We start from the raw sequence: 27,954 nt of genomic DNA, 5'->3' as shown, positions 1-27,954 counted from the left end.
CAACAGCTAATTGTTGGCAGAACAGCTGTCCATGGCAGACCCCAGGTGTCCAAGAGGTGCAACATAACACCATGCTTGGAGCAGAAGACATAAGTTCAAGCAGAAGGATCCAGCCAGGAGCTTTACATCAGTGAGAAGTGTCTAGTGGCCAGGCAGCACAGTGGTATGACTAAGAACAGGTGCTGGCTGTCCTTACCTGGTCCAGTGCGCTTCGAAGAAGGCAGAGTAATACACGATGGTGGGCAGCAGAGCAGAGAAGCACCACAGCAGCAGGGTGGGGAAGAACTGGGTGATGATAGGGTTCTGCAATGAAACAGAGAAGAGACCACGTGTTATACGTGCGGCAGTTCTGGTCCCAGCCATAGATACAGTTGCCTTTGCTGACACTGAGTCCCCAGCACTGCAGCTGCCACTGCGCCCTGGCTAGTCTCAGCACCTCCCTCGCGGTCAGGCTGACAGGACCTGGGGAACACTGACAATCTCTCTCCCTGCCCCCTCCCTTGCAGGGGCTGTTGTGCCTCGGGGTGGTTCCTTGCTACCCATCCTGCACCCATCTCCACAGGCCTTACATTGAGGTACTCCACAGGCTTGGTGACGTTGAACTTGTCCATAGTGGTGATGATGATAGCAGGGGTGGTGAGGAAGAAGAGGAGGATGAAGAGGACCACATTAATCACGAGGCAGCGGATCCACCAGATGAAGCCCCGGATGGAGAGGTGTTCCCTGGGAGGGGGAAGAAGGGCATCAGGATGGCTGCATGGGGGAGAAGGGCAGGTCTGGGGCCTCATGTTCACACCATGGCCCAGCCTCACAAAAAGCATTTGGGGCACCAGCCCAAGGCTTTCCCCCTCCAAGTCAGATCAGACATCTAGCTCAGCCAGGCTGGGCTTCAGTGAGAACAACTCATTCAGTTACCAGAGGAGCAGATGGGGAGGGAGCACCCCTTTCCCATCGGCAGGGCCTGCTGAGCCCCACAGAGCTACTCACCAGTAGATGTTCTGTGGGTCAGGGGCGTAGCTGACGGTCCAGTTGGAGACATGGAGGGACTCACTGCAGGAGGAGGCCCTGGGCTCCCCACGGCATGCACAGCCCTGGCACTTACAAGCGTTGAAATCTTTGAGGATTCTGGAGAAGAGAAAGAGGAAGATGCTGATGCAGAGGGCTGGCAGGGACAAGCTTATGGGGATGCCTTAGTGCTGGCACAGCTCTGATTTAAGGCAAGAGCTGGGACAGGTCACCTTCCTGGGGAGGACAGGACAGGACCCTCTGCACTCACATGGCTGTGATGGTCTCGTTGTGGAAAGTGACAAAGGCCATCCCCAAAGGCTTTTCGTTCACCTTCTCCTTCTCCCGCTTGTAGTCATCCTTGAGCTTCTCCTCCAGCTTGGTATAGTACTCAATGGCCTCCACCTGGGCAGGGGGACAGGGGTTCAGAGCAGAGACCTGGGGATCCAAGCCCCCACGTGCCCCACCACCCAACACCTCCAGCTCTCCCCCCACCTCCTCGCAGCCCCTGATGACACAGCAGCACAGGTGGCCACAGGGCTTGGGGTTGATCATGGATGGAGTGTTCTCCTTGCTCTGCAGGTTGGTGAAGTAGATTCGCCCACGCTCAGCTTTCTTCCTGGAAGAGAAGGGAAGAAAGAGGGCGCCTCAGAAAAGCTCCAGTGGCACCAGACTTGAGGGGGAGCCCGCAGCCCCTGCCCGCCCTGTCCTCTCTCCCAAACCAGGGGTTACCTCTCTGCATCAAGGAACATCAGCCGGGCCACATCATAGCAGGGACGAGCCTCCAGGACGGTGCAGTTGGCATAAGCCTCTCTGTGGGCAGGAAGCACCAGTTCATCACACCTGACACCAAAGGCTGTACCCTCAAGCAAAGCCCACGCATCCAGGGCTTCTCTCCTGCCCGGGGCCAAGCGTCATGACGCATAGCAAGAGCTTCCCTTATAGCAGAAGCAACACATGGGGCAAACACTACATCCTTCCGGGCTCTGGCACAAGGATCCTTTTTGGACTTTTGCCCTGTGGCAGCAAGGCACCCCTCTGACCCCACACCCTCGCTCTGCCTTCATGGGCTACAGGGCTTGGGGTCAGAAAGAAGTGGAAGGGTTCCCAAAGGGTAGAAAGCATTTCTCCTCTCCCCATGGTGCTTCTAAACATGGCCCTGACAGTCTGTTGAGGTCCTGATGGAAAAGGAATTTAATTTTTTTTTTTCTTAAAAAGAAAAACACACTTTTATACAAGGACTGTGACATGGGCAGAAGCAGCAGCGCAACATTCCATAGTCACTGCTTGAGCGCCTCCTGCCTGCATCTCATCTCTGAGCTTCACTACATCTCAGGACATGCCCTGCCCACTACTTACCACGCTGACCCCCTATGGCTCTGTAAGGGATAGCTGGGCATATCCCAAGGCACAAAACCAAGGACGCTATACATTCAGATAAAAATTTGTGCAGAAAAAAAAAGACAAGGAGATGCCCAAAATAAGTGTCCACTGATTTTGACTAGTTTCCTGCTCTCAATATATTATTTCCACTCCAGGTAACACTAGCACTACCCCAATAAAAACAGCCCTGTTACAAAGCAGCCTTTAATTTGGGACACAGTGAAACTCACTCAAAATGCTTCTTGATCTTCTCTGGCTCAGCATATTTTGAGATCCCATTGATGAAGAGAGTTCGCTTAACCTGGAAGGAAGAAAAAAAGGAGAGGGCAGATAGGCGTGGATGGTGTGAAAGACCAAATTGCAGTAAAAACCCCCAAGGCCTGAGTCAGCAATGGGAAAGGGCAGCCCCATCACTTCTAGCATCCAGGGCTCCCCGTCTCCTATGCTTCCGCTAGCTGTTGGCATCCTGGTGTGCTGCAGATTGACAGGCTAGGGGCTTACACTGCAGCTGCCTGAACAGAAACAGGGGGTACCTTTAAGAAACAAAGAAGGCAAAAGCAGCTGGAGCAACCTCTGAGGAAGACAAGGGGTAGCTTGCACACATTCACCCATTGCAGGTCTCTTGTGCTTCCCCACAGGCAATCAATCAGGGCTGCTGCTCTGGAAGAGATCTGCCTTCGGCCAGGAAGAATAAAAGAACAGCCAAAACAAGATAGCCCCAAATTGCTGTGGGAAGTGGGGTGCTCTGCACTCTCCAAGGCCACCTGACTTGACAGAAGGGCATGGGAAAATGTGCCTGGGAGAGTGGCCAGATCCTGCTCACCAAGTCATCTTCTTTGTAGCGCATCTTGGAGGTGTGCCGGCGCATGCTGTACACTGTCAGCAGCAGGTACAGGAAGGCGAAAGATGTGTGCAGCCACAGCAGGTTATTCCTGTCACAAGGGAGACCACAAAGGTCAACGCAAGGTTGCCACTACAAGCCTGGCCCTGAAGGTGTGAGGCCACGAGCAGCATAACCGGCACGACACCCACATGCCCTACAACCAACTTCCAGAAGCTCAGCCTGGAAACTGGAGCAGGGACAGTAGCCTCACAGCAAGGGCAGAAATTCAGCCTTCAAGGAGGCAAGGCTCTGCAACAAATGGACATTTACAAAATACTCCCCAGAGCTTCAATTATCCATCCCACCCCGCCCACACATACCCAGAATTCAGATTAGCGATAGTTGTCCTCCCAAAGCTGTAGGCGTTGTTTTCTAGGGAGAAAGAGGCAGACACAAGCACGTTCAGTTATACTGGGTGGCACAGAGCACCACTGGGGTGGGCTACGGCAGGAATCTACCTGCCGAACACCCCAAAACCCAAGCTGCCCAGGACGACTCTCTGGATGCGCCATACCCAAAGTGGGACAGTAGCCAGGGTTTGTCTGTGTTAGTCCTGTCCTGCCCTCCACTGCTCCCCAGTGGTCTGGGACAGGGTTTTGAAAGTACCTCTCCCAGTACAGCCAAAGGCTCCCTGCTCTCACCTAGCAGGTCCCCTGAGAAGTTGACAGGTAACACGATGCCCACGGAGAGCACACCCACGGCCACCAGCAGCCCGATGATGTGCCTCTGGAAGGAGAGGTAGTGCACCGCATCACCCCCGCACTTGTCCCGGATCTCGTCATCCCTGCCGGGGAGAGAAAGGCCATCAGGCAATCTTCTATATTCCCTCAAGTGCTGGAGAAAAGCACAGGGTCATGGCTGTCCTCCTGGTTTGAGCCCACACAGCACCCCTGGTTCTGCCCTACAGAGCTGTGGCCAGGCCCTGGGGTAGGGAGCCCAGGACCCAGCCTTGAACCAGCCTAGACAGAAACCAGCCTGTGCAATGTTTACTGCAGCCCCGCTCCCCGTGCCCCTGCCCTCTGCATGCCAGGACAGGCAGCTGGATACATGTAAGTCCCACCTCATACTCTTCTGATGGGCCTTGCCTACCCTGCTGAGATATGGGATGGCTGACACTATCCCCCAGCGCTCTGAAGCCAAGAAATGCTTAGGAGACTACTCCTGAGCATCATCAGGCTGGGGATGTCTCCCTACATGCTCCAGTCCCCCCTTTGTAGCCATTCCTCAGACAGAAGTGCCCCTAGCAGGAGCCCCAGGGACAGGAGCATCTCTGTAGAGGAGCAGACAGTATTTCTGAGATGGGACTGAGGTGGGGGAGACCTGGGCTGGGTGCTCTCCTCTGTCACAGACTCACTGTGTGACCTCAGTTTTGGCTTTCGGCCTCATCTAGTCCTGTCTTTGCTTGTCCTCTCCAGAGGACACACTTTGCTTGTGTTCTTCAGAGAAGGGGCTGCAACGAGGGCAGCTACTTCACACAGCTGTACTGCGCTGGGTGTCCCAACACCCCACACTGCTTCTTCTTCACCATGTGGGTTCCCCATGCAGGTCCTAGGGCACTTACTTTATCCTGAAGATGGCTGTCAGCCAGGAGCAGAAACCCTGTGCAGAAAGAAGACAGGAGGGTCTTGCATCACTCTGTGTTCCCTTAACCCTGCTCCCTCCTTCAAAGGCTCAGGGGACCACGCTAGTGTCCTTGCACCTCCACAGACTTGGTTCAGGGAAGGATAGACCACGAGCATCCAGACGTGCAGAGCCATAGATGGGCCAAGGTGAAGGAGATGACAGTGCTACTCCAACAGGCACAACACAGGCTGGACTCTGCCATGTGGCTGTCCCCTACCAACTGCCAGCTCAACCTTCTAGGCAATCTGTGGGCTCATAACTGGCATGGAAACACTCCACAGCCTAGGGCAGAAAATTCGTCATATAGGTACTTTAGCTATCATCCCAGACAAGAGGAGCTCTGCAGGAACTGGGAAGGCAGGCTGGGGCAAGCCAGTGTTCCTCAAAGGACCCCTGGGGGAGGAATGTTTCCTGAGAGCTTCAACCACCCATCCATCACACTCTTATGCTACTGAACTGTGCCTCCCCTTTAGAGAGGAAAACAGCAGTAGCTGTGGCAGAGGAGCTGGCAAGTATTGTTTGTAATGCTGAGATGACAGGTTGGACAGATATCCATTAAGCCGCAGGGATGTATAGCCTACTTATTTAAGCACATCCCTAGAAGCTGTATAGTTTTGTCTCCCTGAGCTCTATACCACGCTCACACACTGCAAGGTGTGGGACCTAGGGCCTGGGGATGGACAAATAGTGTTTCTTCTGAAGAGCCCTTGGTTCAGACAAGCTGTGGGCCCCTGGCCACTCAAAGGCAAGGTGTTTGACTCTTGCTGCTACTCACATTGTCCCTCTGGTCGAAGTCCACAGAGCTGGAGACAGAGGTGAGGCGCTCGTAGCGGTCATGGTTGTCGGAGTGCAGGGCAGAGGCTACACTAAAATGACAAGCGGGAGGCGAGGGAGAAAGTTAGAAGATGCAAGGAGGCAGCCTGGTCAGGAACCAAGAGCACCCAGAAGATCAGAGGTTAATTCAGGTCAGTTTGCCCCAGGAGAGAAGTGAGATCAGAGCGCAGAGGGTAGTAGTAAGCAAAGACCTCAGACGGTGCCCTGAGCCCTGCAGCCATCACGTGCTCAACCATGGATGCTACTGCTCAGCACCTTCTGAGAGGCACTCATGTTATGCGGCTCCCCCCACAAGGAGGGGCGGGCAGCAGCTGCCACAGAGGAGACATGAGGACTGTTTAGTGCAAGGTTTAGACAGAGGAGAGGAGGTGGGAACCAGAGGGTGCTGCAGCCCTTCTGGCTCTGGTGTGGCCACGAGGCGGCAGCTCCGGCGCTCCAGAGAGGTACTGGCAGTGGCTCCCATCCTGGAGGGCCTCACTTGCCTTAGGGAAGAGGAAGGCTGGGAGTCTGGTGGGCCATATTCCCATTACGCCAGTCCTCCCTGCCCTTAATGCTTCAGTGCAGGGAAACCCAGGAGAAGAACTGCAGCTGAGCCCCAGTAGCCGTGCTGCCTGGAGCCAGGCTCAGTTCAGCCTGCTCCACAACCTCAGCTGTGCCTCCCACCTGGAAATCCCTCCAGCAGGAGCAGGGCAGGCAGCTAGAAGTGAACGACTGCAGGCTAAAGGACAGGAAAGCAAGAGACACAAATATCCCAGACCGCTTTACTCCAGGTGCGGGCAGGTACCTAGATGAAGAACCTGCAGCAGAAGTATCCAAGGCAGACAACAGCTCGCACTATGAACACAGGTAGAGGGCAGCTAGCAAAGGAGACAAGAAAAAGGTCCAGATACCTAAATTAAATAGCACTTGCAAGATGAGAACAGCAGATCAGGACCTTGGAGGTGCAAGAAGAGTTATGGCTGATCTGAAGGCTAGAAGCAAAGGAAAAAAATAGATGAAAACACGGTCTCCCTGTAACCAGTACAGGCTCAAGGAGGATCAGATGGACAAGAACCCGGAGAAGCAGCAGCTGAGAGATGTGCTAAAGATGAGGTGGATGACACTATGGGAAGGAGAACAAGCAAAGACTCTTGTGGCCCCGCTGAAGGAAGGTGGATGGGACACATGGTGTCCCTCAGAGCAGAGCAGCACCTGCTGAATCCCTAGCTGGAAGCAATGGAGAGAGAGGAAAGGAGATTAGCTGAAGGTCATGGGACTACAAGAGTGCAGGTTCGACAGCGGTGTGCAGCCTTGCGACTGTGCAGCCCAGCACCCTGCTCTGCTGGAAGGACAGAGCGAGCTTTGACCAAGCTCTCAGACCTTCAGCCCTTTAAAACCCCAGAGGCCTTGCAGCTGGGGCATAGGGAGCAAGGGTGATGCTGTTCACAGCTCCAAGGAGAGCCCAGCACAATGACATGGTGTGCTTTTGGCTCCGTGGTACTGGAAAAGCAGAGGGCAGAGCAGCACTGAAGGGACAACTGAATGCCATGTGAGATGACCAGGCTAACTCAGCTCCATTCATCAGGATGCAGAGATGATAATCAGGATGACCAGCAGTGCTGAGAAGACAGAGGTGGCCAAACCTTGCCAAAGATGAGAAGCTGAAGAGGGAGCTGCAACGGTACCTGCACCTAGCTGGAGACTTTTTAAAGCAAAGCACTAACAGAGCAAGTGGGTGGAGGCAAGGTTGCCCTAAACCACAAGATTAAAGATGGGACCCAAGAGGCCTTCTCCATGCCTGCTGCCCCAGATTTGGTGCTGGCCTTGCCAGGGAGGGAAAAGGATGGGGTCAGAGGCATGGCTAGCCTCAGGCCAAGGGAATCACAGGCTCCAGGAGGGGAGGCCAGGCTTGCTGTGGAAGGGGCTTGCTGTGATGTGAGGCAAGAGAGAGCTGTGTGGGTGGCAAGCCCTGCAGGGCTCTGTGATCACTGCCCTTACACAGAGGTGTGGGTAGGTTGCCACAACTTCCCAGTGCAGACCGAGTCACCAATCAAGAGTGCTGATGGCTGCCACAAGCCCTGGCAAGGGGCAGGACAAAGGCACTTGCCGGTTCTCAGGGAAAGGGACATGCCAGAGGAGGATGCCCTCCTGCACCAAGAGCGATGCTGCACATTCAAGGGCTGGGAGCACCAGGCAGCACACGTGTGTCCGTAACTCATCACCTGCCACTGTACCCCCAGCACAGAGAACAGCTGGGATGGGAAGGTGCCACCAGCCTTGCAGAACCACAGCCAGGACAACATTTCCTTCCTGAGATCCACAGACTTTGAATGTTTCTGGCTACCAACACTGTCCCAGCTCAAGCAGTAGGTTGTGGGGGGTTGTGGGGAGTGTCAGCAGAGAGCTCCAGCAAGCCCAGATGAAGAGTGGGAGTAAGAAGCAGCAGCCCCCTGGAGAGGGACAAGCACTCATGAGGATAACCAAGGTGGCCCCTCTGAAAAGCCTCAGAGCATGACAGCTCTGCTATGTCTGCCTTACTCCCCCCGAAAGGTGTTAGCAGCAAGGCACACCTGAAGCAGGACCAACCACTAGTTAAGCATGAGCAAGGGGTCCCCTCTGTGCCATACACCACAGCTACCACCACCTCTTTTCACAACTCCAATTGCTCTCCTCCTTCGGGGGCAAGGAGCAACCACAAAAATAGGAGCATCCCTATACCCTCTCAAGGCAGTAGCAGGCTCCCGCTTTGCAAGTGATGGAGTTTGAGAAGCACAGCTGCAGCTTGCTGCTCCAGCCTCAGGTATGCATTAGCCTGGCTGGAGTGACCATCACAGGCTCTGCACCACCAGCTCATCGTATCCTCTGCAGCGTACATCACCCAGCCAGTTGGCAAGGCATAGGGGATGCTCTTTTCTTGGGCATAAAAGCAGCAAGAAAGAGAAAAGAGCAGAGAGGGAGGGTCCAGAACAGTGCTTAATGGGCAACACCTGGCCAAGGTGCCGAAGGATGCTCTCAGCAGTGCTGAGGCAGGAAGTTTGCTTCTGCAGGGGAAGAGAGAAAGGACAAAGGTGCTGCCTTGCTGGATGTGCTGCCAGCCAGGAGTAGGCAGCAAGGGACAAGGGCCGACACTTGCCCTGGTCCTGGCAGCCTCGTGGGGTGAAGAAAAGAGAGTAGAGTCTTGCAATCGTCTGCCAGATCCTCTCCATGCACCCGCCTGCCCTTGCAGCTGGTGTGGGAGCAGCCCTTGTGGCACCATGGCACAAGACGAATCACATAAAGGAGGCTTCCCTGCACCTGGGTGACCCGAGTGTGCTGTGAGCACAGGCAACCAGGCTTATTTTCTCCAACATATGGTAGGATAGCTGGACACGGACAGGTAGAGCAGGGTATGAGATGTGGTACCCTCTGCCTCGGCTGGGACTGGGAGGTGCTCGGCACTGATGCCCTCAGGGAGTGTTTAAGGGTCACTAGTGGAAAACCAGGGTGCATCCAGCTGTGGTAGTGGCTGACACAAAGGGGAGGGAAAGAGAAGAGCATGAATCCACCGAGAAGCACAAATCCAAGCCTGAACTCCCAGCCACTGAGATTAGTTCAGAAGCAAGACAGAAAACTGTAAGAGAAAAGGAAAAAGAGAGAGCATGTGAGCAAGAAGGAGAAGAAACAAGACCCTGAAAAAATGACATACTATTCCCGCTCCTCTCGCTCCGTCTGCCAGCGTCGGCGCCTGGGGGCATAGAAACAGAAAAGGAGAGGTTACAACCATGGGAACAGGCGCTGGGTCTCCTCTGTCATGGCAAGTTACACACCCGACAGGGCTCCACACCATCCTGAAGAAGAGAAACCTGCCAATGGTCACGCTGGAGAGACCCCTTCCTTCCAAAGCCCAGTGCTGCCCCAAGCCACAATACCCTGGAGCCCTTGCTGGCCCAGGAGCAGACTACTTTGCTGCCAGCTAAGACGAAACTGGCTTTCTGGGAAGGTGGCCAGGCTACACACCATGGGTGTCCCAGGGAGCTCCTGAGGGATGAGACCAGGCAGGACAGCCTGCCAGGGCTGCCCATCTGGCATCCAAGCTCCCCTTCCATGCCTCTCCTCCTCACCCAGGCAGCCAACACACTTGCATCCCACCCTCCTGACATGTTCATCCCAGTCCACAGATGGACCAAGCAGCAGGGGCTCCTCCCTGGGATCCTGGTCCTGCTGATCTACAGTCCTTACCACAGCCATGCTGTCCCCCTCCCTGCACTTATCAGCCCTCCCTCACCAAACAGCTGGCAACCCTCTGCCTTTCTGCCTACAGCCACCGCTCCCACTGCCTTGCACCCAAGGTACTCAAGCACAGACTCCAAGAAGGGCCAGTCTTCTCTCCCCATTGAAGGCCAGAGCTGTGCAGCCCCTGTGGCTACCAGCCAGTGCCTGGGTCCAGACAGCTTAACCCCAAGGGGCTGCTCCCCTCTCCCCGGTGAAGTCCCATACAGCTATTCCCTTCTCCTTGCTTCCCCCCAATGCCCCTGCACTGCTGATTTCCCCTACCAGGCCAGGAAAGGAAGGGCAGAGGAGCCACAGGGACATAGCTGCTTATCTAACACTATCCAGGACCACTTATCTAAACCAGGAGAGTTCCTGGTCTGGTGCTTGAAGAAAACAACTCTTACTCTTTCCACTGCTGTGCAGGGAACACTCGAGAGCGGCGTGCTTGAATCTGTATTGCCAAAAGGAACCAAAGGCTGGAGCTCAGCCCCATCTGAGCCTTTGGGCACAATGAACTCGTGAAGCTGATCCAGAGGAAGAACCTACCACAGCCAGCCTTCAGAAGCCACACTTTGCCTCCAGCATCATGACAAAGCACAATGGGCTCAGCAAACCACCTCTGGAGAGAGGCAGACTACCCACACAACCACTCTAGCTTAATCAAAGAGTTCCTCATCCTGCACTGGAAGAAAATAATAATTGTCCTTCCTGCTGCTGACAGCAAAAACAAGAACAGCATCTCACTCTTCTGTGGAACTGCCATCCCCAACAGGCCCCAGCTTTTGCTGACAGACACTGTAGCCCGTGAATGCATTGGGCAGGAAGGATCCAGATGGACTTATCAACACTTGGGAGGAGAGCTAAACTTGTATTAGCACTGCAGTACCACACCTGGAAACACAGAACACAGCCTACTGCTTTTCAAGTGCTCTTAAGAACTGCATCCAGCAGAGCCATGAAGACACTTTCAGAGGCTTAACAAAGCCTTCACTGTGGCAGCCCTCACCCTTCCTGTGACCTCTTTTCCTCTTTCCTCCCTCGCCTCCACCTGCTGTTCCTTTGTAAGGACCCCTGCACACCTCTGTCACTGTAGGGACCATAGGCGATATGGAGCCAGCAGGGACCACTCCCTGCATTGCGAGAAGGATGCTGCAACAAAAAAGCTGGTAAGCAGGGATTTTTCCTGTTCCTGGAGCTCAGGAGACAACCGGCACGCTTGGCACTCCTCCCCAGCTGCCTCTAGCATGTGCAAGGGGATTTATCCCTTCTGCCCCACAGCAAAGGAGGGTACCACTCATGCCTTGCTTCCCTGTCCCTCTCCCATGCTTACCTGTCAGCATCAGTCACCAGGGCCAGGCGTCCGTAGTCCCAAGCAACTTTACGCAGAATTGAAAAGACAAACAACAGCGCCTGGAAGAGAGCAAAGGGGGAGCTGTGAGATGATGCATTGTCCAGCTCTGTCCTCATCTGCTGCATGCAGAGCCACAGGAACAGGGAAGGTAGGAAGGGACAGGACTGCTCAGCTAACAGCACACTGAGGCCACTGGACAGCACAAGTTCCCCAGGGCTGTTAAAACCAGACTATCTGGATGGCTGTGGAGGCAGAGGTCCAGGATGCAACACACAGTAGCTAATTTAGCCACAGGATCAAAAGGCCCTCAGGTCCCAAGGAAGCAAGATTATAGCTACAACATCTGTGGTTCTGCAGTTCCTAAGGAGGAACAAGTGGGTAAAACCAGGTGGGTAAAGCTCCAGGGACTTGAGTTTTGGCATGCAGGACTGATCTAACCTGACTCACCTTCTTAGGTAAATTTACAACTCCTTTCCACAGGCTCAGTGTGGTGATACTGGAGTTAAGTCAATGGTGGCTAAGGGACATGATCAGGGCCATAAAGTCAGCCAGCAACAAAGCCTGGGATAGCATTTGGGGCCCTCAACTGTAACCACCCAACCACAGTCCTCCCTTCATGGCTAATTAGGGGAGAAGGTGCTGAAGCAACAGTAGGCAGACTTACCAGAAAGCACATAAAGTCGAGGGCTAGGACAGTGGGTACCCCACCAAAGGGCAGCCCCTGCAGCACAGTGCTGCGGATGCGGGCACTGTAGCAGTAGTCCTTGGTGCTGTTGTTGCATGTGGAGGCTTTGCAGGTGGCCCCTGCCGAGCCCAGGGTGGCAATCACGTAGGGAAGCATCTCTACAGCTTCATCGTCTTCCCTAGGGAAAGGAAAGGCCTGGTTAGACACACACCAGCTAGATGACAGCTTAGCCCTGTTAAGAGTTAGGGGCCAACCTCACCCACTATCTTAGGCTCCTCTGCACTACAGGATTTCCCTGGGAACCAGTGTCCACGGACAAGGTCATCTGGAGAAGCCTGCTGAGTTTGGGGGGGTGCTGGAAGAGCCTGGGTGCTTCAGCAGCTGAGGTCACACCACGCACAGCCCCAGAGCCTCCTTCCTTGTTCCCCCACTCTCCCACCATTTAGGTGCACCTCTTTCTCATGGACTGCTCCTTTTCCCAAGGACACTGTGTCTCAGCCCCTTCCCCTCCACAGGGAGAACATTTAGGTACAGGAAAGAACAGAAGGGTGGGGTGGTGGGGGCATGAAGTCACGTCTGGATGATAGAAACAAACTGCTACGGGACAGTTGCTGCATCATGATCCCACAATTTCCTTTGCCTGGCGGCGTGCCATTAGCTTTACTAGCCTGAATCACCACCCTCCGCTCACTGCAGGCCTCAGCTCCCAGGGCACCCATCAGGGGCTGGTTACACCCCCTGCTTGTTTCCTTTCCTTTCCTTCCTCTGACTTGGATGCATTTAGATGCAACCACACAGAGGGCAGAGAGGAGGCTTAGGCTCTACTATTTAGCTGGTCAAATATTTTATTTATTTCAGTGCCCTCCCCAAATTGCTACAAGACCCACAGCTGGGTTTGGGTCAGCATCACTGCAGCATAACTGCTTGGACATGGGGAGATCTTCCTCCTCTGCAGAGCAGCTCCATAGGAAACAGAGAAGACCATGCCAGCAATGGATAAATGCAAATTGAGCATCACTGGGATTGTCTGGAAACAACAAATCAACAGCAAGAACACAACCACTTCATGAAACAGGGGAGAGAAAACCCCATCAGCAGCAGAAGGAAGCAGTAATAATAGATGGGAATATCTACCCAGGCTGCCAATCCCTGAACCGCCCCTCTTATCTAGCACCCACCAACCAGCACCCAAATCCTTTACTACCACTGCATACCATGCAGAAGGGCTGGCTGGCACAGCGTCACTGCTGGGCAATGCTCAGGGGCTGCTTACCCAAGCCCAGATGTCCTGGTGGGCTGGGCAAAAGAGCAACCACTTGCCCAAAACACAAGAAAGCCACCACCGCTGCCCTGTGCTGGTTTTGGTCTCTTGTCCTAGAGATGCTCCCTGCCGCCAGCCCTGCCCTTCTAGCTCCATGTTGGACGGTGACATTAGCAGAGAGGGCACAGGGCTCTTCCCTTCCAGCTCATGGGTATATCCTGGCAATCTTCCACCTGCCTGCAGAGATTTATCAGCATCGCAGCACAATGCTGGCTGGATAATGACCACAAAACCATTTGCTACAGTGTCCTAGAGAACTCAGCTTCAAAGTGATCTTTCCCAGCTCAGCTGGTACAGATGCACAGCTGCAAACCAGCTGAAGCACCAATGACAGAGTGCACCGTGACAAGCAAAAGCCCAGCTAGGTACAGGCATTGAGAGGGTCAGCCAAATTGGAAAAGCCACCAAGCAGCCTGTTAAGAGATATTCACAGGTACAGAGCTGGAGCAGGGCTGCCAGGAGCAGAAAAAGGGAGCAGAAAAGCAGGAGAAGAACACCAAGCCACAAGATGACAGTTGGGAACACAGTTGGATAATTCACCCTGACTGAATTAAGAAGAGACTCAGAAGCTCCAGAGAAGGGATGGGAAGAAATTATGGGATAAGACTCACCAAAGGAAAGTCACACGCTTTCGAGCATAAATGGTTACAGCCCTCTGTTTTTACCTACAAAGTACCAGCCTAGATGGACTCGATGCAAAGAGAAATACCTCTCATTCCTCTGTTTGGGAATCTTGTAAACTTTTAGGTTGTAAATGGTATCTTGCAACAACAAGTCCAGATATTGAGTAAAAGATTACTATCCCACTGCAACTCCACAGCCTTCAGTTCTCCTTGCATAGTGAGAAAAGGCAGAGAATAAAAGCCTTTGTTTTTTCGAGACCTACCAAGCTCACTACTGTGAAGTGCCCTGTCCTTTCCACGACACGAGGTGTCTTCCAGGTCTAACCACTCTCACTGCACATCCCCAATATATCCTCTCTTTTGACCCTACGGAACGGTGACCAGAACCACATATGATATCCTGGGTAGGGAAATGTCCTTGACTGCCAGAACAACATCCTGATGCTCTCAGCATCTCTCCTTATACTACTCCTTGTGCGGCTGAGCTTGATTTACTTCTCTGCCAGCATCCTTGTGTATTAAGGAAAAGCATCTCGGTAGCTGGCCTGCAATGATGCTGCCCTGAGTACCCATGGTAAGTTAGAAGCCAGCCATGTCCCAGAACCAATCATTCCTTCCAATACATTGGGCTACATGCTTCTTGGCACTCGCTTTCTCAGTACTTGCTTTCTCCTCACCTTACACCACTTCACACAGTGTCACTTTGGATTTGCTTTACCTTGACAGATCTGAACAACTCCGGGGTATCTGGAGGTTTTGGGTACCTCGTTACACATCATCTTTTCTAGGTCATTAATAGCAAAGGACCTCACCCCTCTGCTCCTCACACTGAAATCGCTCATTCACTTCTATGCTTTGTTTGTGGACCCTTGGCCAGTTTTTGATCCAGGACTCCAGTCCAGTCTCCTCCAGTGGACAGTTTTCTTAAGCGTTTTCTGAGGAATTTCAGAGGTTTTCTGACCATCCAAACAAATCACACAAGCTGGCCGAGTATTATCTATTATTTTACTCAAGTACTGAAAGACTTGAAACAAATCAAGGAATATGATTTTCCTGTGCAGAGACCAAACTGTTTACCTCATTCCTGCATATTTTATAGCCCCATTTCCCAGTCATCTTTTAAAAGAAAAGAGGCTCATGCTCACATCACCCACGACCCTATCATAATCATGACTTATACAAACCATTACGTGTTCAAGACAAACTTTGCAAGCCTATCGGTAATTTAAGCCACATTTCAGAGAGAGGTCCCAGAGATGTATTTGTTTTTCTAAAGCCTAGAAGATGGACTGGAAGGGAGTGGGGATAAGCTTTCCCAGTCTCTCCAGTAACATGGCCAGAACACCCAGTAATGCAAAACCTGTGGCATATGCCCAAGGGCTACACTGCCTTTTCATCAGCCCAGTCAGACGGCACAGTGGCAGTCAACACCTTCCCTAGGGTATGCAATCACCCGCCCAGTGAGCACAAGAAGGGGCTCCCCATGGAGACAGAGGTGCTTCAGGTGCATGAGAAGGCTGGGAGAGCTTGCAGGGATGTCCTGAGCACTTCTGCCCTTCCAGCTCCCTCAGATGCAGGTAGACCCAGCAGCAGGGTAGAGGCGACCTGCCATCACATTGCTTGAGGTCAGACCCACTAAGGTGCCCAGCTTCTTGTAGGGTTACAACACAAATTAGGCAACTAAGGAAAAGCTCAGTGACCATCTCTGCAGGTTTAATTGATAGTGCCTACCTAGCATCCTTCACCTGAAGGCCTTCCCCAGGAGTCTATCTGCTGGGCAGGAGGCTGGCTGGTCTGGCCAGGCACAGCGCAGCCCGTGGGCCTGTCAATAATCTCTGTCCTCACACTCAGTTTGCACCTTGGTCCTCATGGCCACTCCAGGGGGCCCTTGACCTGGCAGGGGACACGGCAATGTGTCCTGTGCTGCAAGGTGCAGGGCTGGTCCTGGAGGCAGCCAACATCAGGTGCGGTGTTTTAGGCAAAGCACAGGCAGGGAAGATGGCACTCGCAGCAAGCACAGTAGCATAGCTCCCAATTACGGAAAGGAAATTCCCTCCAGCAGTGCAGGAGGAAGAAGGGGACTTATCCAGCAACTGCTGGCCCCCTCCCCAAGCACACACCTGATGCCCTGCCTCCACCCACAGCACAGATGGTTTTTCAAAGCTTTCTGTTCAGATACCACTGCCTGCCTCTGGGGAAGAGCTCTGGGTGCCTCCTTATACCTATGCTGCCACAGCAGGTAAGGGAGCCCCTGTGATTGTGCAGGCTCTGCTGTACTGGGAGCGGGACACGGTTAAAGGTGCCTTTCTTGGTCCCTCCTTCCCCTCGCAGGCTGTAGGACACTGCGAGCTTGGCCCTGCCTGGGCTGTGATGCTAACATCAGCACGAGCTCTGGCTCATCAAGACAGCCAGGGCCCTGGCAGTTGGTAGGAAAACATTGCGAGGGCTGGGGTGGTGGGAACCAGCCCAAGGCATCCAAGCCCGTTCCTAACCATAAGCATGGCTTCCCATCACAGCACACAGCAGGTCCAAAGAGGCAGTAAGAGCAGGACACCGAACTAGGTCCCACGCAAGCCTCAGAGCGTTCCTCTCCTGCACTTTCCACATTTAATGCTGACTTCCCCAAAACAGCAAGGACAGCATAGAAAGACTTGCCAAAAGACATTTTTGGCTCTTATTCAGCAATACTGGGCTCCATCCCCTTCCCTATGAGCAGCAGGAAATGGGGAGTGAGGAATGGCAGTCCCTCTGCTTCCCCCATCCCCAGAGAAGCCTGCTCCCTGCCCTGCACCACAGCCTCTACCCAGCATGTCCACATTGCCCCATGTTTCTACCCCCACACATCAGGGGCAGAGGCATCCCACTTCCTAGCTGAAGTCCCTAAAGCACATCCCACCAGGCAGGCACTTGCAGCACATGCAGCCTTCAGCCCAGCCCAGCACAAATGTAGCCCTGGGAACCACCATTCTTGAGGGTTTGGCAGACCCAGCAGGGCAGGGGCCCTCCTCCTCGCCTTTGTTCTTGGCCTGCAAGTCAGCACAGCTCATTGGGTTTTCATCTTGGATGAGCACCCATGCAGGAGCCAAGCACGTCTCCATGCTCCCACCTGTCCATTGCAGCAGGAAAGAGGAAAGAAGGCAGCATGAGGCTGGGAAGGTCAGGATGACATGCCTTGGCTCTTGCAGCCTGAGAGATGGCCACGGAGAGCGTGCATCAAGACGCTCAGAGTCATCCCACAGTCTGGGCTGGGTGTGACACCCAGCAGAGCCCCGAGGGGCTCTTGCAGGGCAGGGGACCAGGAGGCACCCATTGAGGCCACTGCCTGCTCTACGCTGAATTCTGCCATGGCACAGCATGGCCTGGGCATGCAATAAAAGTAGCACTGCAGACTGCAGGCCCTCCCAAGTGGAGCATTTCCCATTCTCGCCAGCTCATCCTGATGTCTCTGCCCCTCACGCCCAGCACTCCTGGCACCAGAAGGGAAGAAGAAAGAGAAAGCTCTCTGCTGCAACTTGAGCAGGAGTGATGCAGAAACTGGACAGCCAGCTTACAGATGCACAGACATGGACAAGTGTCTAGCTGTGTTCCTCCAGCCACACCACTGATGTCAGCCAGACATGAAGAAGCAGCCTGAGAAACACTTGCAGAAAAATATAAATCAATAAAGCATATGCCTGCGCTTGCAGCCAGAACGACGTAAGCACACAAGCTACATTCGTTTTCTCACCGGTAAATGTTAATAACCCCACCTGTAATTAGAACAGCAAGATTGTGCTCTGGTAGAGATGCATTTGTTTATGGAAACGTGACAGTGTCACAACAGGCTGGGGGCATGGAGATAGGCAGCTGGATACCAGCAGCTCTGGTGTTAGGAGACTAGAGATTTCCAGTTTCAAAAACAAACAAACAACAACACCCCACCCCCAAAACCAACCCAATATTTGCTAAATCACTAGGACATGATGTTCAGGGAGGTGAGGTGCATTTTGGTTCCTGGCCCCAGATGGTGCTGGGGACATGGCCTGTACCTTGAAGGCTTGCTTCTCTGGGGTGCCCTTGGTCTCCCAAGCACCATGGGTGATCCACACCATGATGCCAGGGACCTGAGCCTGGAGGATGTGCCACCCTGAGTCCCTGCCTGCCAGGGCAGCACAGACCTGCCTGTGCTGGGCACTTGGGGACCCTCGTGCAGCAGCTGGCACCTGAAGTTGAGGGAGCCCTTTCACCCCCCAAACAGCCACCTAGGTTACCTGCACCTCAATGGCCAAGCCCAGCAGAACTCTGTGCAAACCACACACAGTCACAAACAGACCATGGGAAGAACAGTCCGACTCTTGGCGAGCAAGCAGGGAAAAGCCTCAGGAGAGGCCCTTTGAAAGCCTTTTCCAGAGTGTAGCAGCAGAGAAAAGGGGTAAATAGCACTCTTGCTGCAGACAGAGCGGTGGGAAAGCTGCCTCATGCCATGCTTCAAACCTGGCATGGGACTTTCAGGCAGCTGAGGGCCTGAGAAGTGCTGACACTCCAGATGCAGCGAGGAGGAATGCAATCTGCAGGCCAAGGGAAAAAGCATCAAGAAATAAATGTACTACCGGTGCATTTGAAACAAGCCTGGACAAAGCACCGAACAGCATACAATAGGGATCAGTCCTGTATCACCAGGAAGGAGGAGGGCCTACCAAAACTCTGCATCTCTCTGCCTCTTTTCCATCTCCTCCAGTCAACATACAGAGCTCCCTGCATGCTTCATCATCTGTATGGGCTAGCTGAGCAGACACTGGGCCTCCAAAGCTTTCATCTGGCAAGCTTGGCTTCTTCAAAGCAAAACCAAAGTGCACTCTTGCCCTGGGTGTAAAGTCCTTCCAGCTGGCTTTGCATCAGGCCTCAAATATCTACCAAAGGGCATCACACCTCTCCCTGCATATCAGCTCCCAGCCCTCGTGTTGGCAGGTACCATCACTGTCACAGCAAGCCCCTGGCCCCACGCTGCTCCAAGAATCACTTTGCTGCAGCTTGTGTACTGCTGGCTGCGTACATCCCCCTGCTTGGGAACCCTGTTCCTGCTCCTGGCACAGCTGTAAACACAGCCAACCACACAAGTGACTTGTCTGCACTGGGACAGTGCCCGGCAGGGATGGAAGTAGACTGCAACAGCAAGGAACCTTTGGATCCCTGAAAAAACTTGTGTTTGATTTTCTCTTCAAGGCAACGCAGACTTACACAGCTCACTTAATAAGCAAAATGGGAAGGCAGCATGGCTTCCCCACCCAAAAAGAAGAGGGGAACTCCTCCCAACATTCTGTGCTGAACCTGCTAGAGCGTGATCCCAAAGGGACACAGACATTTTGGAGGCCCCTGCTCACTTCCTGGGCTCAGTATTGGGCTGCTCCTTCATTTCAAAGGCTCAAAACAGGGTTGAAGAACTCCCTTCCCTGGGAAAAAACACTCTGCAAGCCGAGGAATCTCAACATCAGGGAAATCTTCAGGTTTCGGGTGAAACCAAGCCATTTTATTTCTACAACTTCATCTTTACAGTCCTCCCTTGACCAGACCACATGGGGGTTTTTCCTGGGGGTTATTTTCTCATCCATGATTTTCAATAAGGAGAAGAGATTTTGGGTGCTAACTTTCACGAAGGTCAGGGAAGCTATTTCATGACTCTGTCCTTTTCAAGATCACCAGGACAGTCACAAAACCTTGCCTTTGAACATAAGCAAAACCCTTCATGCTGCCTTCGCCCACTGGAAACTGCCTGCCTTGCCAAGCGATACGGATTTAGCTCCAGACAGCTAGGTCTTGTTTATGCCTCTTTTTTACAGGAACTCCCTCCAATCTGCTGGTAGCGCTTGCAAGTCGTATGGTGCCCTGAACATAACGTACCATGCCAAGAGGGGCTGTACCACAGCTCAAAACCCTGGTATGCTGTGGTTAATACTCCTCTCATCTCAGCTGGCTAGTCTGTTTTACTTCCATGCCTGATAAATTCCTTCCTTCCTGATAAACTCTACAGAGTCTCGACACTGCCTGGACGCCCCCAGGGTCCCATCCAAATGTCCCACCCTAGTCCATAGCCAGGGGCCATCTCTTCCTCTACCATCAAGAGGAAGCCAAAACCTAACCAACAGTTCTCCACATCAATCAGCTCTCAGTCTGCACGGCAGAGCCACAGTCAACCTGATTTGCATTAAATTTTGAGTGTTAGATTTCATGAGTCACCGAATCAAACGCTTTAGTTCCAGATATATCTACCTGTCACTTTCCCTTCAAGCTCCTGGGCTGTAAATCTATCAAAGAAATCAAGTTTGTCTGCCAGCTTGTACTTTATAAAGAAATACCGCTTACTGTTTGGCTTCCCTTGTTTCCTGTAGGCATATACTGGTAGTGATACAGCAAATGCAACATAAATAAGTTGAGTGGTGAGACTGATGAAGTGCTGGACTTCACGCTTCCACAGAGCCAGAATTCAGTGGCCATATGGCAACCGAATCCTGGTTGGGAGTAAGTCCCAGAAAACAGGGCTTCCTCATCTATCACCTAACACCTCAGCAGCAGCAACTCTACCAATTCCCAATGGACATTTACTAAACCCAAGGATGGAGACTCCACCATCTCTCAACATCAATGTTTTTCAGCTTCTGGTTTATGGATCCCAGTAGCACATGGGCTGTTTCTCCGGGGCGGCCTTCTTGGTTATCTCATCTCCTGCATGTCTATTATCAGCACTTACGCTACTTGCACATTGTCTGCACTTTCCTTGCAAAATACTTGCGGGCCTGCCCCCGGTTGGCTCTCCCATATGTCATTCTTTAGGTGAGAGTGACAATTCATACAGGATCTTTTCTGCACAAATTTCACTTCAGCTTTCAAGCACTGTTAAGGAAAGCTGTTCAGGTGCATGACATCTGGCTTGGCTGAAACATGGACCAATCTCCCTGGTGGTCCCTTATTTACTCTGAAGTTTTTCATGTTCCCCTCTATTTCTTAAGTGACCAAATACCATCTTGTCCATTTTGCACAGGTACACATTTTTAGCAGGAGCTTCGCACCTCTCCCAGCTCTCATCCCTTTTCCTTTTGTTTATCAGTAAGCTCACCTCATCTTAGAGCTTCTTGTTTATCTCTGGTCTTAATCCTCTTGTGCATTGGGGAGTATTAACATACTTGCCTTTCCTCATGCCCCATATCTGTCCTCTACCAGTCATCACAGACTGGGTATTCTCATCTACACTTGGCTTTTCCTCTTGAGTGAAGCATATGTGCCTCATAAAACCAGGTTTTTGAGCTAATCTCTCAAGGTCACATTGTTTCCTCCTCCTCACTTCTGCATGACAGGAGTCTACCTCTTTGCAGCACAGCACTCAGACACAGGAATTTTGTCCACTGGGCATGATTACAACCACTTACCTACACAGTGTGGTCAGCACTTCCCACCAAGGAAACCTTTGGTGATGCAAGTCACCAAGTAGTGGCAAGGAGCATCTCTGAGTTGTCCAAGCCACCTCTCAGGGCTCCACAGCTGGTTCCTCACCAGGGGCTGGTAGGATACCCTGCTGCATCAGCCCTGGGAATGTCCCTACTCCTTACTCTGGAGCATGCAAGTTGCTCACTCAGAGGTTATTGGGGGTAAGCTTCTCTTGCACGGTCCTCCTGCCCTAAGCACTGACAACCACCACGCTCGGCATGCACGGGGTTGGGGCAGTATCTCTCTTGGATGGTACTGCAGAAATGCTTCATGCCCCTGCTTTTAGCAATTGCTCCAGAGACCCAGGAAAATTGAAACCTTGCATCAATTCAGGAATGGTGGCAAAGCAGGTACATGGGCTGCTTAGAGCAGCAACCCTGGAGATGATGCTTAGCGGCACAGAGAAAAACCCTCCTTCACATCAGAAGGTGAGGAAGCTTGGCACTAGCAAGGAAGGGTCCACCAGCCTGGTACTCTCATCCAGCAGGAAACATACAGGATGTAAAACCAGGAAGCCTGGAGGAAAACCCCTTCACTTGTGGGCACTGGGGGGCAAGCAGCCAGTATGCTGCATGACCTGCAGCAGGATCAACTTCTCAGTGTTGCTCCTACAACAACAGGAACACCTACTCCAAATCCTGGCACCTGCACCCTTCCTATAACAAAACGGTTGATCCTCTTCAAAGGTCCCTAAGCAGACTGCAGCTCCAAGTGTTTGCATTTTGCAGGCTGGGTATATTCTTGCCTTTTCTTCACCTTCCTTGCAGCACTCCTAGGGTAGCGCTTGCCTTGCGGGGTTGGTCTACAAAGGACCCACAGCACAGGAGAGCAACAAAGGCCAACATAATCACAACCCTGCAGCCGGAAGAGAGGTCCCTTTACGACTGCATGCTGAGAAGAGATTTGGCAGCCACGGCAGGAGGAAGAAAGAAGTCAATTGCTCCTCAGTGACAGCAGACATCATTAAAGGGCTCTTACAGCAGGAGGTCTGGATGTGGCCAGCAAGCTAAGACAGTTATAGGAGAACATCTAGGAACCAGCATCCTGCACCTGCTGGGGAAAGCATGACAGTGTTGCCAGAGCTCCGGCAACAGCAGCACAGCCCAACCTGTGGCACAGCGCCATAGCACTAAGCACAGGGCTGGCACAGCATCCAGTACAACTAAGAGCAGTGGGGCAACCTTGGCCACAAGGATGTCCAAACTAGGACACTCTGATGCTGGAAAAACTTTGAAGCTTTATGACACACCAGTCCCCTTACACACTCTGTCCCAGCAGTTACTGAACTCCAACGAGGGAGACAGAGGCTGAGAGAGACCAATTCTGAGCTCCCGCTGAGCACTGAATAAATAACAAAGGTCATAGCAGAGCGAGATGGACATTTAACACAGCCTTGAGAATGTCCTTGTCCCTGAGCCCTATCTATGCCAGAAAGAGTCGCTAGACCCCACTTGCATATCAGTGCCCAAAGATGTCCCAATTCCTCTTCTGCAGGTTGTTTGGTCTGATGCTGCCAGAGGGATCTAATCTAGAGACAGCTCCCCAACAACCTTTACCTGCTGGGAAGAATTAGGGTTGAGCACCTCTTTGAGTCTTCAGGGCAGCTCTGCCTACCTTTGACTGCTGAGGCTGGGGTCTGCAGCCAGGAGTCACTCTCACACATCAGGCTGGGGATGCCAGGCTCTCAGCCAGCCACGAGCACTTGAGAGATGCAGACCAGGCTCTTCTTTTCAATGGTCTCTCTTCATCCCACAGGTCTTGGCAAGAGGAGCTGGGCTTGGCTTGGGAACACGGAGAACAAAGTGCCGGTCCGGCACTGGGCACAGAGATGACGGCATCCAGCCGAGACCAGGAACACTGAAGTGGTACTTCAAGGCAAGCAGCCTGGCTCCCAGACCCACAGATAAAGGTGTGCAAGATAAAGCGGCTGCTTGGACTTGGAGGAGGGCACTGAATTTTTGGTAAGACACAGCAGTGCAAGCCTCATGTCATCCAGACTCCTATCTCAATGTTAGGACAAACAAAGAAATAGTACTTTAACTGGGCAAAGCTGCTCTGAGTCACTGTTTATCCATGGAGCACAGCTCCACAAGAGCAAATATCGAGCCTATTAAAGTCCACTAAAGACTTGCAGTTGGCAACCTCTTGCCTGCAGCCCCAGCTGAAGCCAGGGTGCTCATATTCTCTAAGACCACTGAAATCCTGACATGAAGCAGATGGCTTAGAGGTCACCCCAGAAGCAATGTGGAACACACCAAATACTGTGCACTAAGGGCTGCTAGAGGTGAAGTCAGGAAGCGCTCTCCTTCCCAGACAGACCAGCATCCCACAGAAGAACTAAAACTGGGCACTCAGCAGCCCCCTCAGGCGTGCCTGCCAGGTGGCCAGAGCATCTCCCAGGCTCTGCTCCTCCAGTCTGCGGCACTGAGAGGAAAACAGCAGTGGCTGCTTTCCCACGGGCTTCAGTCTGAAGAACACCGAGTGGCAGCTAAGCATCATGGCCTGGAGCTGCTGTAGGGCAGCCTGCACACCTGGATGCTGTTTTCCATGTGCCCTAAGCAGAGTGCAAATCCGTGGGGAACTGCCTGATTGGAGCCACAGCGGCAGCCCCAAGAGGGGTCACACTCAGAATTGCACTGCCCCCATCCCACCACCTCTGCTGCCAGGCTCAAGCCCTTCAGCCCTGATCCTAACATGTCAGTGGGAGCCAAGACCCATTGCTTATTCTAGCTATGTATCCTGAGACCACCTGTCCCTCTCAAAGCACTCCCTTGTACACTGTGCTTCCAGATGATTTCTGATGCCAAAAGAAAAATAGCGTGACAGCACTGATGGCTGGGGTCCAGGTGCCCCAAGCCTAGGGGGAATCTCATCTCTGACCTTGTGTCTCCATCCTTGCATGAAGACTTGAAGTTTGAAGGTCATCCTTCCCTGGTCGTGGGTACCAGTACACAGCATAATACTGGCAGGATGCACCAAAGCGTGCTATAGGTTTCCACCAAGAAATCACCTCTCCTAGGTGTTCCCCTTGCATGGAAGGCGCACCTGGCTGTATGGACCGATGTGAAATGCGGCATCACAGATGTGTACAGGAGGAGCAGTACACCCAAATAAAAAGGAGCCAGTGGACCCCAAAGACAATCAGGGTAGCTTCAGACAACAAGCTGTTCTTTGCTGGTTCACATGCTGGAGAGGCTGAACATGCTGTTGCGTACCTCATTTCTGGATCAGGACAACATACAACATGTATTGCATGAAAAGACAAATCACTCATTAAAGTAGTGGCTGAGGCCTCTAATACAAGGCAACAGAACAGCAAACAGCTCCTCTGGAATTTTCCTTATAGGCATGAAGTCTGCCTGGCCTTCCCAAACATCACAGGAGCAGGAGTATATAAACAATTAGTAGAATATGGCATTCCAAGATTAATTACTAATTAATAACCCAGATGAAGTTAACGTTTAGTGTTTCTCCCAAAGCAAATCTAGTTTTGGCAGCTGTATGCTGCCAAATGTATGCTTAGAGATATTTCTCCAAGGATCTTCATGCAAAAGAAATCATGTCTGCTCAGGAAAGCTCCTAAGTACATACTTACCTTGAAACACTCTCACTGAAGTCATCATAACTTAAGTACATGGCTAAATTAAAGTGTTTACCTAAAAAGGGACAGACTTCTGTGCTCGGCTTCAAGCACCAGATGTTTTCCAAGACCATTCTCTGAACCCCAGCTATGTGCACTGGTTATCAATCCAGCCCCAGTTGAGCATCACAAGGTGGAGGCAGCAAAGAACAAGTAGCTTAACCAGAATTTTTCTTTGATGAGAAATCAGTTCCTGCAGTACACTTCATAGTGACTGGTTAAATAAATGATCCCAAACCAGAAAGCTTTCTTCTCTTCCTGGGGAAATGGTTCTGGCAGGCCTGAAAGGCATGCCATTCTTGGTGATTCTGTTTCCAAATTTCATTACTTCTGCTTCTGGCTGCTCCTCCAAAAATACTGCTTCCCCTTCTCAGCGAGGCGATTGAAGATCCCTTACTGTCAGGAGACTTCTCACCTGCCTCCGCTCTCCTTAAGCTAAGCTCTGTACATCTGACATCCTTCCAAGCACACCTTTCCAGCCTCTGACTGTTTCCACGCCTGATGTATCTCTACATGGTCAGCATCTTCCTAGTCGTATTGTGCCTGAACATCCCAAGCACGAATATGGTCAGAGCCAGAGGGAGAACAGTACTGTGGTCTCCTTGGCCTTGCAACACAACTCCTTTGCATTCATAGCCTGAGAGGCCAAAGAATTCTCTTTCAGTCACATCATGGCCAAATATCTAAACCCCTATACCCTGTCATCCTAGTTTGTCCTCTCGCTTCCCATCTCCTTCCAGCACAGCTGTCTCCTATGGCATCCAAACCATCCACAGCAGAAGGGGAAAGCAAGCAAAGCAAGCTTTTTTTTATTTTTAAACACACACAGTAGTTTGTCAGGTGTCAACTGTTATGTGGTAAACTTCAGTTTTCCAATTTAAATCAACACACATTCAAATGTGCTAGTTGTCCCATTTTTTACACAGTGGGACACACATGAACCTTGTTGCCAGACTCGCTACCGATCATCAGCATTAGTGCCAGGACTCACCTGGCTCTTGGCAAACACTACCACACAACGAACACGGCCTTTGCCTCTCCATCACTTTTACGGAGTATTTTGAAAAGGGTCTCCTGCACTAAAGCACTCAAGTACCTTAGAGCTTCCCCAAGCAGCTGTACAATCTAGGGTCTCCTGCACTCCCACTAGGGCAGGCGATCCACAGATGCCAAGGGCAGAGGCGAACTCCATTAACACATGATGGAGGAGAAGCTTCCTAACATCTGCTTTTAAGATCATGGTGTGGAAAGACATGTGCCACATGCTGGAAATAAGGCAGGAGCCTCTTACAGGGCATTTTGCTTTTTATCAATGGAGAAAGTGCAGCCACATTGCCTCATCTCACATGCCGGTCAGGCTGTTCCTCGGATGCTTTTTGCCTGGCTCTTCCAACTTCTCCCAATCAGATCAGAGGAACCAGCCCGATACATCACAGGAAAGCAGTAGGCAGCATTAAAATACAACCTGGACAATGCAGAGTAAGGCTGGACAATGCTGCTTATTTGAACAGCGGACCAAGCAAAGCCTCCACTCCTCAAACTGGAGAGCTTTCAGATTCAGTTTGCACTATGCAAGCCACCACCACCCTCCTGAGAGCTCCCAGGCAAGCCTAGCTGCTCCTTCCCCCCATCACCCTCCTGTTTGATAGGGGAGAAGGTTGCAAAGTCAGCGGTCCCCTGCCTAAACATCACCCTAGCAGGAGGTATATCCCAGGCATGCCAACACATAGCTTCTTGAATCACAGCTGCCTGTGGTGGGGACATCCCCTCTCCACCCCATGCTGCTGGGGCTGGGAGGGCATTTCCCTGGCCAGCCTCCAGAGGGGAAGGTGCTGGGCTGCCCCCAGAGCAAACCTGGCAGCCACACTTAGCTCCTCTAGGGCCTGAAATGGGAAAGTATAGGGATGCAAGAGGGCAGCAGCAACTCCAGCCTTTCCTCCTGGGTAGCGAGAGCCGCCGCTGCCACCCTGCCCACCTGTTTCTGCCCAAAGCCTGCCGTGGCAATCCTGCCGTGGCCCCGTAAGCAAGTGGGGAGGCTGGAATTTCACCCCTGGCACCTTGCCCTCTGCTTACACCACCCGACCGGCATCCCGGTCACAGCCTCTGAGGAATCCCCACATACGGAAATCAGGCCCTCGCCAAGGCTGCAGTGCCAGCCACCCAGCACAGCTACCGGGGACCAACTGCCAGGTCTGGTGGCAGGGGGGCACGCCAGGGTCAATGATGGGACCTCCGAGATCAAACCTGCCACACGGAGCTCTGCTGGGCTCCACGTCACGCACACACCCAGGGGCTGACTCATTTACTGCAGCTCATCAGAAATCGACAGCCCCAGCAACGCTTTAGGGTCAATGCTTGCTCTCCAAGCAGCACAGGCATAGGGACGTGCATGTGTGTGACCAGGCAGCAATCAAAGAGAGATCCCTCGCCTAGCGCCTTCTACCCAGCACCCTGGTGGGCACTGCAAAGCAGCCTGGGGGAGTCATCTGCTCACCTTCAGAGTCTTGCTCAGATGCTGGCCGCATACCTTCTCCTGAGTCAGGGATCATTTCAACAGGAGGAAGCTGACAGCAAACCTGCCCCAAGTTTTACCTCACTGCTGCCAGCTGCAGTACCTTTGTCCCTACATGAAACACCTGCAGCCCCTCAGAGATAACTGCAGCCCAACACAGCCATGTGCACCTCTCTCCTTCCTCCTGAATCCTAGCTGCTTTCAAGCCTCCTCTCCAATGCCCCCATGTGCATGTTGGTAGGGGTGGGAGGCTGTGGATGGTTTCCCCAGGGCTAGAGGGGCAGAGCTGGTGCTCAGGCAGCTTTTCCCCAGCCATGCCCACAGAAGCCCCTTGATAAAGAGTTACCAGTGCCCCCACACATCTGCCAGCCAAGCTCACAGCTTCCAGGCCTAGGTCCCACTATGC

At 52.6% G+C, this 27,954-nt stretch overlaps 1 protein-coding gene across 2 annotated transcripts in view; it reads right to left on the bottom strand.

Annotated features, from left to right (window-relative positions):
* Positions 1-27,954, bottom strand: part of TMEM63B (transmembrane protein 63B) — a 47,745-nt gene that overhangs the window by 7,015 nt on the left and 12,776 nt on the right. Inside the window, exons 2-16 of one of the 2 annotated variants that reach the window (XM_054819771.1) lie at positions 11,974-12,172; positions 11,289-11,368; positions 9,393-9,431; positions 5,670-5,760; positions 4,833-4,870; positions 3,913-4,055; positions 3,592-3,643; positions 3,212-3,320; positions 2,619-2,689; positions 1,738-1,818; positions 1,501-1,624; positions 1,277-1,410; positions 988-1,125; positions 570-723; positions 197-303 (exon numbers count right to left, since the gene is read on the bottom strand). In XM_054819771.1, the coding sequence (XP_054675746.1) occupies positions 197-303; positions 570-723; positions 988-1,125; positions 1,277-1,410; positions 1,501-1,624; positions 1,738-1,818; positions 2,619-2,689; positions 3,212-3,320; positions 3,592-3,643; positions 3,913-4,055; positions 4,833-4,870; positions 5,670-5,760; positions 9,393-9,431; positions 11,289-11,368; positions 11,974-12,150 (1,538 nt within the window). In that variant the 5' untranslated portion in view covers positions 12,151-12,172. The remainder of the gene's footprint in view (positions 1-196; positions 304-569; positions 724-987; positions 1,126-1,276; positions 1,411-1,500; positions 1,625-1,737; positions 1,819-2,618; positions 2,690-3,211; positions 3,321-3,591; positions 3,644-3,912; positions 4,056-4,832; positions 4,871-5,669; positions 5,761-9,392; positions 9,432-11,288; positions 11,369-11,973; positions 12,173-27,954) is intronic. The other variant, XM_054819772.1, reaches the window with a different exon arrangement.

Source organism: Grus americana, chromosome 3 (genome assembly GCF_028858705.1).
Source record: "Grus americana isolate bGruAme1 chromosome 3, bGruAme1.mat, whole genome shotgun sequence".
NCBI lineage: Eukaryota > Metazoa > Chordata > Aves > Gruiformes > Gruidae > Grus > Grus americana.
Note: the sequence above shows the minus strand (reverse complement) of the source record. Positions and strands in the feature narration are given on the sequence as shown.